This window comes from Polyergus mexicanus, unplaced genomic scaffold (genome assembly GCF_030449975.1).
Source record: "Polyergus mexicanus isolate NDT 795.1 unplaced genomic scaffold, iyPolMexi1.0 SCAF_25, whole genome shotgun sequence".
In the NCBI taxonomy this organism is placed as follows: Eukaryota; Metazoa; Arthropoda; class Insecta; order Hymenoptera; family Formicidae; genus Polyergus; species Polyergus mexicanus.
The window spans coordinates 715,033-728,645 of NW_027223345.1; the positions used below are offsets into that span (position 1 = coordinate 715,033).

The window sequence follows — 13,613 nt, forward strand, 5'->3', positions numbered from 1 at the left end:
TAAAAAAAAAAAACCATTTCATGAAATAACATAGATAGCATTCCTTCGTACGTTTCCTCTTTTTATTACAGTAATCTCCCTGACTATCAAAGAGACAAGCGTCATCAATATGAGGCGCCCGGTTTAATAAGTGCGATAATAATTAACGTAGATATGTCTATCATTATAATTCAACCCTTCCATGTAAATAGGCATTCCTGTTATATTTGCGCAATATACAATATGAACACCTCCTGCGGATCCGCATTTTCTGCATGTTCACGTGCGCGTGTAAGTATCTGTTTGTACGCGTTTCTAGCAAAAGTTTTACAAAGAATATAATTATCAATTAATGCACATCTACAAAGACACTTTTTAATGCTCTCTTATAAAAAGTATCCATGCAAAAGTCCATCTGGAATATTGTTACGAATATGCTCGTGAACGTATAAACATAAACTGATTTGTATATAAGGGGGGGACAGTATGGGCATTAAAAACCATATCCTTTTGTCTTTGTGTTTTCTCGTATTCTCTCCATTTCGTCCACTTGTCATAAATCATTTCATTCGAATTTTCTTTGGCCGAAATCACGTAATCTATGCAAGTTATTATTTCAAATGTGCAAGAATTTAATATACGGCTTGATTTGCTAAAATGCGCAATACCGCGAGATGAAATACGGCGAAATTATAATTAACATGATAGATGGCATTCATGCATTATCGAAATGCGTTATTGTCATTTTACATTACGATAGCTGTATTAATAATGGCGAATATTATGAATACAAGTTCCACACACTGCTATTACATTACACGCGATAACTAAAGCTTAAACGAGCGGTAATTTCTGAAGCGACGAGCTTGCAGCTTAGTTAAAAATACGAAAAGACGGCTGTTTGTGTGTGTGTGTGTGTGTGTGTGTGTATTTGTGTGATGCGCCTTTTAAAGCTCGTTTAGCGCTTTAAAACCGACCGCGGCCCATTCAGGATCTCAAAGAAATGAAACGGTGTAAATGAGATCGCTCCTAGATTGCAAGTACAGGCTGTAACTTTGATGCTTCTGGTTTGTCGTTTGCAGTTGTAGTTAGCACGAGGCGGTAATAAATATTGTATATTTTTTTCAACACGATTAGCCTAATATTGTGAATAAATTGCGTTTACTAATCATGGATTATTGAAATATTTTAGACGTGAATATAATTTTTTATAATTCAACAATAATACTATATATTTATACAACGAATAACCTAGACGCTAAAGATACTATAAATTCTTGACAGATTTATAATATATAATAGTTAATTATATCGTAACAAATGCGTTTCTTTTATTATTTACAGATCTATAAATATATAATATTATAAAATATATAATATTTCAAAATCAATTTATTTTAGAAAGTAATTTCATAATAGTAACATAATTATATATAAAGAGGAAATGATATGTATTATGCGCTGTACGCATCCACTTTTGGCAAATTAATGCTTCTTTTCGAGCAAATTATATTTTACGTATTAACGAGAGTTTTAAGAGATTTGATTTCCACGCAAATTACAAAACTGCATTAAAATAATGGAAAAAAATACAAGAAGAAAAAAACAACCTTTTCCAGAGTGTTTTTAGCATTTTAAATTTTCGGTATAATTGTACACGATGGTGCATTGACGCGCGGTTTATTTTGCATTCAACATCATACTGTTATATGGTTAAATTAAAACGGATAGTATACATTACACGTAATATTAGTGTATTCTGAATTCGAATTTCAATTGTCTGTCGGAATAAATTGGTATTTGGAATTAACAATGCCGACGATATATTCGTCAAAAGCGTTGCGCGCTTGCGTGTAAATTGCGAGCGAATAAATTCTCGGCAAAAGTCCATTATGCAAATGTTAGTGAGCGAAAGAATGTATTCAAGGGGAGAGGTGCTTCTTAAGAGCTACCTAGAAAAAGACGTTTATAAGACGCATGGCATTAATACGCAAAATTTCATCCCGTGAGAGCGTAACGGCCGAAGTTTGTTGATAAAAAAATAGAAGATCGCACACATTACTATATAAATAAACATCGACAGTAAAATGTGAGGAGCTGTGTACGCTTCTCAGTTAGAAATCGAATGGTACCGATTAATACGCGATAACGTTACTCTGAAACCAATTAGACAATCCAATTGGATGGAAAGAAAAGATCATCGGACCATTGATCGAGGTAAGCTAGCAAATTTCGCGCAAATCGGTCGCGCTCGCAAGAAAGACCGACAAAACAGAAGCAGCCGGTGTAATCCCGGTGTACCGTTCCTTGGATCGGCCATCACCGTCGGCGTCGTTGAAATTTTTAAAAGGGATCGTAAATCCATTGTTATCCGCAGTCCTGCAGAAGACAAAAGGTAGCTGAAATTCTCGGCTTGACGGTTACCCAGGGAGCATTCGTGATACTCGTTAAAGTTTGATTAGACTTTGATTGCCGGCGGAAAGCGGACCAATTTAAACTCCGTCTCGCGGACTGCAAAAGTAAAAGAAAGAAAGAAGAGATGGAAAGAGAAAGAGAGAGGGAGAGAGAAAGTAAGCGGAATGACATCCGGCGACCAAGTGAATGCGCGGACGTTACATCTCGGCTTTGCTGCGTTTCCTTCATGAAAGAGTTTAGTCGAGAGCAGAACTGCCTGTCTCTCGCTTGTACAATCGACAGTGTGTTTACACCAGGATATATGTCTCTGGCACCGGGAATAATTAAACTTTTTCTAGTGTGAAATTGCAGGACCGCGCCGATGCGGAGGATATAGTTACGGGGATATACCATAGTTGCCCCATAGATGGCGGCGAAAAATTGTAAAAATAGATATAATATTCGCAAGGACGAAGAAAAAAATAGCGGCGCCGAGCAGCGATAATGTTGGATTTTGTGAACATTTACGCGGCAAATTATGACAGATAGCAGCTCTCTTACGTTTGAATAAAAAGAACTTCAGAGATGTTGGATCGGAGACGTTTATTCGGATAAAATATAAGTCAGTGACACGAGAAAGGGGAAGGTTGATCGTTGAAGCTTTATGAAAAATATTCGCCCGCTTCCTCGTAGGACTCGGAGTAATTATTATAATAACTCGCGTCACACGGTTGAAGGATTAAAGGGAGAAGGAGTACGCGCGCGCAATTGTTTGCCTTAAACAGGATTTTAATGCACTCAAGCCGCTCTTTTGCCGCGCGTCGTGTTGACTATGCACTTTGTCTTACCTGCGTAAATAAAGCAAGAGCCGACTCGACGACGCCAGAGAACGGCGTTAGGAGGAATTCTTTGAGCCACTCGACGTTGTTGCGCATGCCCGTGTTAAGGAACACTGTGCTACCGGTCATTCAAAAAATCTGTCAGCAAGACTGCCAGAGAAAGCAAACTCTCGCAGCGCCTTGAATTCAGGTATTATTAGTTGACATTTGACGCTGCAAGGAACTGTTCCCTCTCTTGTTGATAAAGGGGAATGGCTCCACTTGAGATTCTTGCGCGAGTATGACATCGGATTAAAAGAAAATTTTCAGAATAGCGCGTTAAAATATTAGCAAAAGAGAATATATATATATATATATATATATATATATATATATATATATATATATATATACAGGGTTGGGAAAGATACTTTATAAAAGTAACTCGTTACCGTTACCGTTATTTTTTCTAAAAAGTAACTCGTTACCGTTACTCGTTACTAATTTTAAAAAGTAACTCGTTACCGTTACAGTTACTAAAAAGTAACGAGTCGTTACAATTTCCGTTACTTTTTTACAATACAAACTAATAAATTATTTTGCATAAGAAAAACTTTTAAAAAATTGTAAGCAAGATTTCATTCAAGGTTTATTACAAAATAAATGATTAAATTTTATCGAAATTCTTTATTAATTTTTAATAAAATTTGTTGCTCCATAGTATCATCATTTAAATGCCCTCTTTGTGGTGTTAATACAGAGCCACCGATGCTAAACATTCTTTCTACAGATGCACTGCTTGGTAGAGCTGTATTATATTTAATAAAAAGTTTTTTAAGTTTTGGATAGAGTTTAACTTAAATTTTGGATGTAAACATGCTGCTATTATTAATTCTTTTGTTTCAAATATTGTAAGAAATCTAAAATCAAATATAGTAAATTAAGCGACATTGTTTGTTTTATTGAAATTAATACTTTTGAATCAATAGTTTAAAATAAAATAATATTTTTCAATTAAATCCTTATTTAAAATTAAATAACATATGTATTAATCAAATGAATAAGTTACCTTTTATTTAAACCTTGCTGAATAGCTTCAACTAATGAATGGCAATCTATAAGGTCAGATTTATTGAGATTTTCTCATTTTCGTTGCAAGGTACTTAGAACTGGTAGTAAATGAGAGCTCTGCTTTTCCGAAAAGATAAAGCTCTCATTGGATATCGCGCGTCGCGTCATCGCACTGGTCTGCAAGAGCCATAAGTTGATCAATCACATTCAAGCATTTTTACAACATAATAAGAATGCTAATTGGTCGATTTGCTTACGGCTTTACGGTTAAGATAAAAATTTTATCACGCACAATAGCAAGAATAATATCTTAAATAAATGAAAAAATTGGAAAAAAGTAACGATAAAAGTAACTGTTAAATTCGTTACTCGTTACCGAAAAATGTAACGAAGTTACTTTTTCCGTTACAAATAAAATTTGTAACGCCATTACCGTTACAGTTACCGAAAAAAAGTAACTGTATTGTTAACGGCGTTACAAGTAACGCGTTACTTCCCAACCCTGTATATATATATATATATATATATATATATATATATATATATATATATATATATATAATGTAAATATATAACTTGTGTATCTCTCTCTATTGTCTTTTCTTTTGTATCATTATTTAACGAAATCATATCAAAATATGTTCATCATCATAAATACGCAGTTTTATCGAAAATTGTTTTTCATAATTAATGAAAATTATCTTCGAAATGGGTGAAGTAATTCGTTCCAAATCGAAGCAATCGCGTGGAAGCCCGAAAGCAATTTCGAAAGAATTGCATTCTGAGACCGTCCACGTGGTAGCTCCGGGGCCAAACACAACCGACTTTGCAAACACGCACGAGAATGCCGAAGGGAACTTTCGGGAAGACCTTGAGAACCTTGAGCCAGAATTGCCGATCGATTCGCGAAAAGAATCTGGTTTCCAAGATACGTTCATTTCCTTTCCTTTAGATCAATGGAAGTCGAACGTGTTGTATTATTATTATTTTTTTTTTCCGAATAATTACGTTCACTTTCCTTCAAGACGGTGTCTATATTTACAGGTTCTGGTATCGAATATAAACGAGGGTGAATTCGTAACTTGTAATGTCTAATACTTTGTATAAATTCTTATCGCGTTATTTATCGCATCCCCTCGTTCGATACGAAACTTTTAGGATTAATTCTGGTAATCCTTTTGAAATAGTTACGCGACTTATATATGCGAATGGAGTTTCCAACAAGAATATTCGCGTATCGCCCCTAGCAACCAAGTATCCTCCCCCGTTACGTTCTCTTTCCATTCTCTATTCTGTCTCGTTTCTATCCCCTGTTTCTCATCCCTTTTTTCCGCTCGACGCTGCCTTTTCTTCCGTACGACTTTAGCGTTCGAGAAAGATGGCGGTCTGAAAGAAAAAGGTCTTTCATATTTTTTATTTCATAGAATCGCCGCAGATCGTAGTCGTGTTTAAGTCACGTTCACGCATGGGCGGACAAGAATATTCGCCATCCGTTTAATTTTCCTAATGGATCAGCCGGCGCACGTTCAACGAAAGATTACGAAATAGAGGGCGCAAAAGAGTCCGCTACAATTTTCTTTCTACTTGTCTTGGCCATCTCGCCGTCTTGCCTTACCCCTCGTGTTCGTTTTCTGGCGTGCCGTGTCGAGTTACCGTTTTTCTCACTCCCGTACAGTGGCGAGAGAAACTTCTCGACTTGAATCATATCTTCTTCTTGGCGTGTCAGTATCATTACCGACTAGCGTTTCGTAACTAGTTTTTGTTTTCCTTACAAGAGATACCGGTAAGATACGCGAAAACATTTCATGGAAAATCTCTCCCCGCAAAACGCAACGATTTGTTGGAGTGAAGGAAAAGGGAAGCATTTATTCGGGAATGTGATAAGTGAGAAGTGTAAAGTGGAGATTCGCCTCCATTTTCTGCAAAATACAAATGATATAATTTCGTCTGTTCTAATATGAAACTTTTGCATGAGTCAATACAACGTTAATAAAACAATTCTCTCCCAACGTTGTATTTTTAAATGAAAAAAAGAGAAACAGTGTTTATTAAAAAAATATTTATATCCATAGAGAAATAAATAATGTTATATATATATATATATATCTATTGTGCGAGATCGCTATGAAACAATAAAGAATATTGGTCTGAGGGGAATCAGAATAAGCAGCAAAAAAACACAGCACAAAGACTGGCAGTGCCTTCTGTCACTAACGGACCCCTGCGGCGTTTTATACGACAATACTAGATGGGAATAATACAAAGAGAACCCGCAAATTGGCTTCGATGGTTTGTAGACGGGGTCGCCATTCGGGCAAATCAGCGTCGCGCGGTTACGGTCGTCAAATCAATATTTGCACCTCGCCACTTTCGCACACAGAGAGGCAGTGTGCAAAGTCAGGCGTGTCGGAATTAGCGAAGAAGGAAGAAAGGGGGCCGAGAATAAGGAGCGTTCGACCCGGTAGCGAAGGACGACGACGACGACGACGACGATGATGATGAGGGGATGAAGATGCGAGGGTGGCCGAGACTCGGGACTACGCGGTTGGCGGCGTTGGAAATCGGTAAACCGAATTAACCTCGTGTTGACCCGCGATCGTATGTTACCAATGACTTTCTATTACGTTATCGGAAAGCCGGGCCCCGGATAGAGTCCATTATAATCAAACATTCGCCGTGAATGGGAAAAGGCATGATCGAAGTATCGTTGTATTCCCCGACTTGGTTCGCGCTAGCGCAAGATTTGTTGAATTTATTAATAAGTGCTCGCTCTCAGCTCAGGATATTCGTCGAAGCATGCGCGCGCGAAACAAGCTTTTGCTTTCGCGTATTAAAGGAGCGGAAGTTAGTTTCCGATCGTTGCAGCGAAATTCGAGCACGCCAACCTTCCAGCAATTTTTCGTATATAATGCAGTCTGTAGCACATCGATCAAGACGGGGCGATTACGTTCTTGCGTTTTGGCTTTTTCGTGTCGACGAACGACAGCGCGAACAGGCGCTCAGACGATGAGTTCTTTGAGTTGATGCCTTTCAAGTTTGCAACGTGGTTTAACGCTACCAATATTACAGGGAAATATACCGAGGCGTCGAGGAACGTTTCCCCTTTGCAGCTACATGAAAGCAGAAGGACTTTATTGACAACGAATAGCTATTTCCTCTAATAAGTATATTTATCAGCTCTTTGATATATGTGTTCTTTAATTTAACAGTTTCAATTAAATTTCAAGATAAATTTGATAAATTCAAACGCAATCCATCGTAGAAGATTACATAGAAGATAATATTTCGTATTGTGTACAAAGGTCTGCAAATCATTTAGATAATTTTATTATTTTATAAAAATAAATATTTTAAGAAGTTTCTCTCTCTCTCTCTAATTAAATAAACTTTTTGTGTTTATTATCTTCGAATTTCTTTGATTAACGTACGCAACTGAAAGTAAGAAGTCCGACTGTAACTCAACTCAGCGTGTATCAATGCAGGACGCGCGCTGTTTGCTATTTCCCCACGGAATCACATGGAGAGTTGCAGAAAGCCAGTGAAACTGTCACGTCGCGTTCACCGAAGCAGGGTATAGGTGTTCGTTGATTGAGAGTAATCTGTTTTGTTAATTGCAAGGTCCGCAGAGTCCGATACCTGCGGTTGCGTTGCGCTGCGTTCAGCATTACAAGCTCTAGCTACTGGCAGTCGCTTCCACCTCCACTAGAAGCCGGTAGAATTCACCCTCCTCCCCGCGTTCACCTATCCCGATACCGGCTCACAACATCATCGACCGCAGTGTGAGCCTGTCGCGGAGACTACGGGGGCGGTTAACCGACTAATTGCAATACTGGCGTGTCCGCTCGTAGTATTTGTGAAATTACGATCATATCCGCTGTCCTTGCGACGTCTATCAGGGGTATAATAGGCGCTATACGCGCACCGAGTCCCCGAACGCGCGCTAATGGACCGTCGGAAGCGAAATTCAGCATTTTTTTCCCGGCCGGTCCGCGTCATTTTTCAGAGAGCACGTCCGTTCGATTTTTCAGCGGTGCCCGACGAAAAAAAAAAAAAAACCGTGACTGTTATTGTTGCAGCAACCAACGATCGGCGCGTAAATGTAGGAAGTTGGGAAAGGAAACCGGTTCGGCTGACGAATACAAACTCTTTCATTCCCCGCCATTAGCGAGAGATCTATGTATTCCTGTATAAAAAATGTGTATATCCGCATTTTGCGCAATGTAGACGAGGCGATTAACGAGCCATAAGTTTCTTCTAGAATGAAGGATAGTGCGCGCGAACGTATCTTTAATGTAAGAAATAGATATATAGGATCATAAAGAAATGTATGTAATATAGTTGCAAAGCAAATTCATACATGTTACTACTGATTTCTTCACCCAGTAACTTTACAAGTTGTTCAAACTGCGTTTTGTGCAACTTTCGGATAAAACGTTTTATCTCTCTTCTTCTACTTACACATAATACGAGAATAATTATTATTGTTAACAAAAAAAGACTTTATAGTCTTTCTCAAACTCTGCCCAATATATTCTTGCAATAAATAATTATATTTATAAATAGTATTAACAAAATTTTTTGAACAGTTTTACGATATATATTCAGTGTTTGAAAAATAAATTTCTCTTGCAATATTTATTAAAATTCATGAAATCATATTTTTTAATTAATAATATTTAACGATATTCCAAATTTTTCTTCATACACATATCATAAAAGGGGAAAAAAAAAAAAAAAAAAGTCATTAATAGAAAAATGTTTTTTGAAAAACTAAATGTACTCACCAGTCGTGTACATAGCGACACCCTTCAATGTTACTGGCTCGAGAATGGCGGGTTCGCTCCTTCCCTTCGCGTTAAGCGCGTAAAGAAAAAGTCGATAGCTTCTTCCTGTCGTAAGTCCCGCGACTTCGAAGGTCGGTCCATTGGGACCTGCCGGCACGGTTTTATTGAACAAAATCGGACTTCCGTCCTCGTCAGCCACGACCTCGAGCTGATAACTGTATATAGGAAGACCGCCGTCGTAACCCTCCAGGCATCGGACTACCAGTCCTGTTCCCGACTTCGTCCCGAGTTCCTCCATATCCAGGGTCGCCGACATCTCCGTTGCGCTGCAATTGTGAAGAGCGTACGGACGACCCGCGGCTATAACCTGAAACAAGTATGCATAAGCCCGGGATGAAATATATTTTCATTAGTCGAATAATATATTCTTCGAAGCAAAGTTTAATCGTCATTGCATAAGAAAAGGCTCGAACCTCGAACAGAAATTTTTTTATTGCAGTATAGTTTCTATACTGACAGAATTTAACAAAAAGTTTGAACTGATATACTTATACATGGTGTATTCTTCTATCATAGTCTTATAGAAGAGATCGATCCATCTTTTCTACAGCTGCAATAAACGACACGTTTTTACACACGTTCGAAGACTCTCGTATGCACGTCAGATACGAACACAGTTTGCACCGTCAAAGAAGGCAACCCCTGCATTCTTTGTAGATACTATCGATCGATCAAAATGAAAATGTATGGAGCATAGTGATGCCAGGATGTACAATGTATAAAATTTATGAAGGGAATAGCTGGCAACATGACGTACGTCGTAAATACCGGAATATTTGAAGAGTGCAGTAAGAATAGTTAACAGATCGGCACGGCTAGGAATGGGCGCAATAATCGAAAGAGCTCGGTGTTTCAGTTTTATCAATCAAAGAAACCACTTGATATCAGATTAAAATAAATTACGATATTATGATAAACGTCATATCGGACAAAATCATTTCTCGCGATGACGAATAGAATTTTTCTTTTACGACACGCTAAGCGATCCAACAAGAACTATACAATTCTCTTTCTCCCTCTCGCGTATAGAACAATATACAATACTAAGATAAAAAAAGTTGCCCCGCAAAAAATTTTTATACAAGGCTCCGAAATATATTGTATTTGATGAAGAATGAAACATTAGTTATTCATAAGATGTTATAAATATTAATAAAAGAAAGGAACATTTTTACGGTCCTATAAATGAAATTTGCACAAAGTATTAGTGAAACTTACATATGTACAATTGAAACATTTATTGTAACGTGGACAAAATTAAAGCAATATAATCTCTTTGTTGCAATGAATTTAAAAATCTGCTTTGCGCAAAATATGATGTATTCTGTCTCGGATTAGTTGGTGTGATATGTTTTATAAATTTCATGAAAATAAAATACAATAAAATAAAATAAAATAAAATAAAAATAAAATTATAAAGGGGATTCGAACATAGTTTTAAATTTTTTGTCAAAAGATTATAAAATATATATAAAATTCCAAATGCATTTACCAAAGCTTAATAACAAATTATCAATAAGTTAAAAGAAAATAAAATTATAAAGGGGATTCAAACATGGTATTGAATTTTTTGTCAAAAGATTATAAAATACACAAAAATGTCCAACGCATTTACCAAAGTTTAGTAATAAATTGTCAAAAGGTAATTTGAGTAACTTTAATAACAAATTGATAATAATTTTTTCTTATATAACAAATCAACGTTTATCATTTCGTAATTTTCAACAATACATTTTTTTCTCCTTACAATTAAGTCTCGTAAATTTTTAACGTCTATTGAAATTCTCGTTTAAAGTTAATTCAAGAATATGATAGATCCTATATTTGCCTCGTGAAATGTATTTTCAAAGAACCTCTCACTTATTAACCTTTGATCATGCAGAAATTATTAATGCATCGAGAGCTTCGTTAGATCGGCTTGAGATTGACCAGGAAATCTGCATAATCATAATACAGTGAAATAGAAAAAGATTATCTCTTTTATTTCAATAAAAGCACTTATCGCACGTGTATTTGCATGTATTCGGTTCACGTGCGCGTTAAAAAGCTAAGAGCACGAAATCCTGAATCACACGTCGGAAGTCGCGTACGTAAAGAAGCGAAAAGGCACAGTCGGAAAAGTACTTGCCTGAAAGAGGCAGGGTGTTCGTTGCTTGCCAACCTGGTTGCTCGCCCAGCATGCCACCGTACCGTAATCCATTTCCGTGGCCGGTGTATAGTTGAGTCTGGATCCGTGAAACTGTTGGTACTCTTTCAGGTTGTCCGCGACGGATGGCGTGCCGGGGGCCGATACGTGAGAATAACGCGAGTGCGGTACCTCGACGAGTTCGCCGGAATTATTGAACGTCCAGTGAAAAGTCACCGGCGCCGGATGGCTCTCCACGGAGCACACTAATGACACGGTTTCCTGTTTCAAAGCGCCTACCACCACCTCGCTCTTGCCCTCCTTGCACACCGGCGCATCTGCAAACAAAGTCATACTTTGTCAACGATGACCTCTCTACGAACAACGATAGAGTAGCGCGAAGTTTGAAGTATATAGGAATGATTTATGGCTCGATTGTCAAGATTAGTGTATAACAAAGTATACGCAGTCTCTACCTACGTTCTTCTGCCTCGAGAAATTTCATTGTCCGATGATAAGCATAAAAAGCGATTCTGATTAATTTACGTTTCCCCAGCGTTGCGCTCAACCGTACGTACAACCGTAAATCAATCAACATTCTGTTCTTATCGTGAAATAATACTAGCGGCGAGTTAAATGGGTATCCCAGCGAGATCGGCGGGTGTCGAACGGAAGAAGAAGCAGCTCGGCAACGTTCGACTCGCTGCAACGGTCGATCGATAGTCTAATAGGAAATTCCCTTGACATCGGTATTTGCGATAGGCTATGACATGCGCAAGTCCCACATGGCTAGAGTGATGATTTACGACCGAAGGCTGGGAATCACGGATAGAGAGACTGTCTGGTTGCAATTTGATACAGTCTATGCGGTTGGGTAATAAATTAATTGCGAAGATGAGAAGTTGGGGAGACGCTGCAGCGCAGTTATGGAGCATCACCTGGATGGCTGTGTCTGTTTAATCCGTTATCTCATATATACACTTTGGAATAACCAAGTACACTTTCCAAGTACACACAGTTTCTACTGACAAATCAGATTGATCTCTTCTACTTGTGTTTGACGCGACGTATTCTAAAACGAAAATAGCTTCGCCAAGTATCACAAGATGCTTTCTTGGATATGTCTCGGTATATTTCGCAGTTCTTTTATAAACCATCCGAGATGTAGTCGGGTCATTTATTTCGTTCAAGCATCCTTTCACGACCGTCCTATTTCATTTACCCTCCGTTCGTAAAAGTAAAATTTTTTATGGAAATTCGCTATTTTATTAACTTGTACAATTTAGGAAAATGTAACGAGAAACAATATATTTTTACGTTGTTACGCGTTTCTAAGAAAAATACAACTTGAATAATTTCGCAATTTCTCCGGGATAAGTAGAGAATTTTGTCGGGTCAAAGTCTGTCTCGCTTCTAAAACATTCAACGTACTCTTTCCTTCTTTTCTCTATTCTAACAAAAACAAATTAGATGTTTCATAATAAATGTTCGAAAACTCGGAAAGTCGAATCGCGTATGTTCGTTAACTATTCTACTTATTAATACTACTAATTGTGATACTTTAGAAATAAACTAAAAAGATATAGCGATACAAATAAATCTGATAAAGACATAAAAAAATTATAGAATTTTATGTATATGTGCCTAATTGTCCATTGTTAAAATAGAGAACATGTAAATTTGAAAATTTATTAGAGATTTAAAATAATCAAGATTTAAATATACTCTAACCCATATGTTTAACAATAGATATTAGCAAACTTCTAAATTTGTGAATCAAATGCGCGTCGACCGGAAATTTTCCCGTACTTAGACGATTTGCATTGCAAACAGTTAGATTTGTTTAGAATAGTATCCACAGATCTTACTATCTCTCTAATACACGCTCTCATACAACATTGCAGAAAATATCTTATTCCTCTTAAACTTTATCACTTTTAAATTACATTGTACTAAATTATGCATCTTTTAAGATTCATTAGAATATTAGGTACAATAATTTTCGTCCAGTTGTACAGAGAGTGTTTATATTAAAAGTATTATTGACAAGGATACGTCATTTTACAATCGAGTCTGAAATTTATCGCGCGATGCAGATTAAATTTTTATATCACGAAAGTGATATAAGAGTATCTCGAATGCATACTCGAAAAAGCAAGAGGGAGAAAATCTTTCGCGTCTCATGACACGACTCCGGTGATTTTCTAACGCTATATCGTGACGTACATATTGTATATCGCGGATTGTCCCGCGCGAATGCGAGAGATCGACGTCGTCGTGCTCACAACGTGACGGATTTAAAATCGGCTCCGGCCTAGCTTAGCACATTGCCAGTCTGCGTTCACCCACACATGAATATTCAGCGACGCTTTACATACACTG

At 37.3% G+C, this 13,613-nt stretch overlaps 1 protein-coding gene and 1 long non-coding RNA gene across 2 annotated transcripts in view; one reads left to right on the forward strand and one right to left on the reverse strand.

The window, feature by feature from the left end:
• LOC138943131 (uncharacterized) overlaps positions 1-13,613 on the forward strand; it is a 344,651-nt gene that overhangs the window by 82,664 nt on the left and 248,374 nt on the right. The window lies entirely within an intron of this gene.
• LOC138943240 (neural cell adhesion molecule 1) overlaps positions 1-13,613 on the reverse strand; it is a 101,490-nt gene that overhangs the window by 5,472 nt on the left and 82,405 nt on the right. Inside the window, exons 8-9 of the mRNA XM_070313849.1 lie at positions 11,235-11,569; positions 9,047-9,413 (exon numbers count right to left, since the gene is read on the reverse strand). Of these exons, the coding sequence (XP_070169950.1) occupies positions 9,047-9,413; positions 11,235-11,569 (702 nt within the window). The remainder of the gene's footprint in view (positions 1-9,046; positions 9,414-11,234; positions 11,570-13,613) is intronic.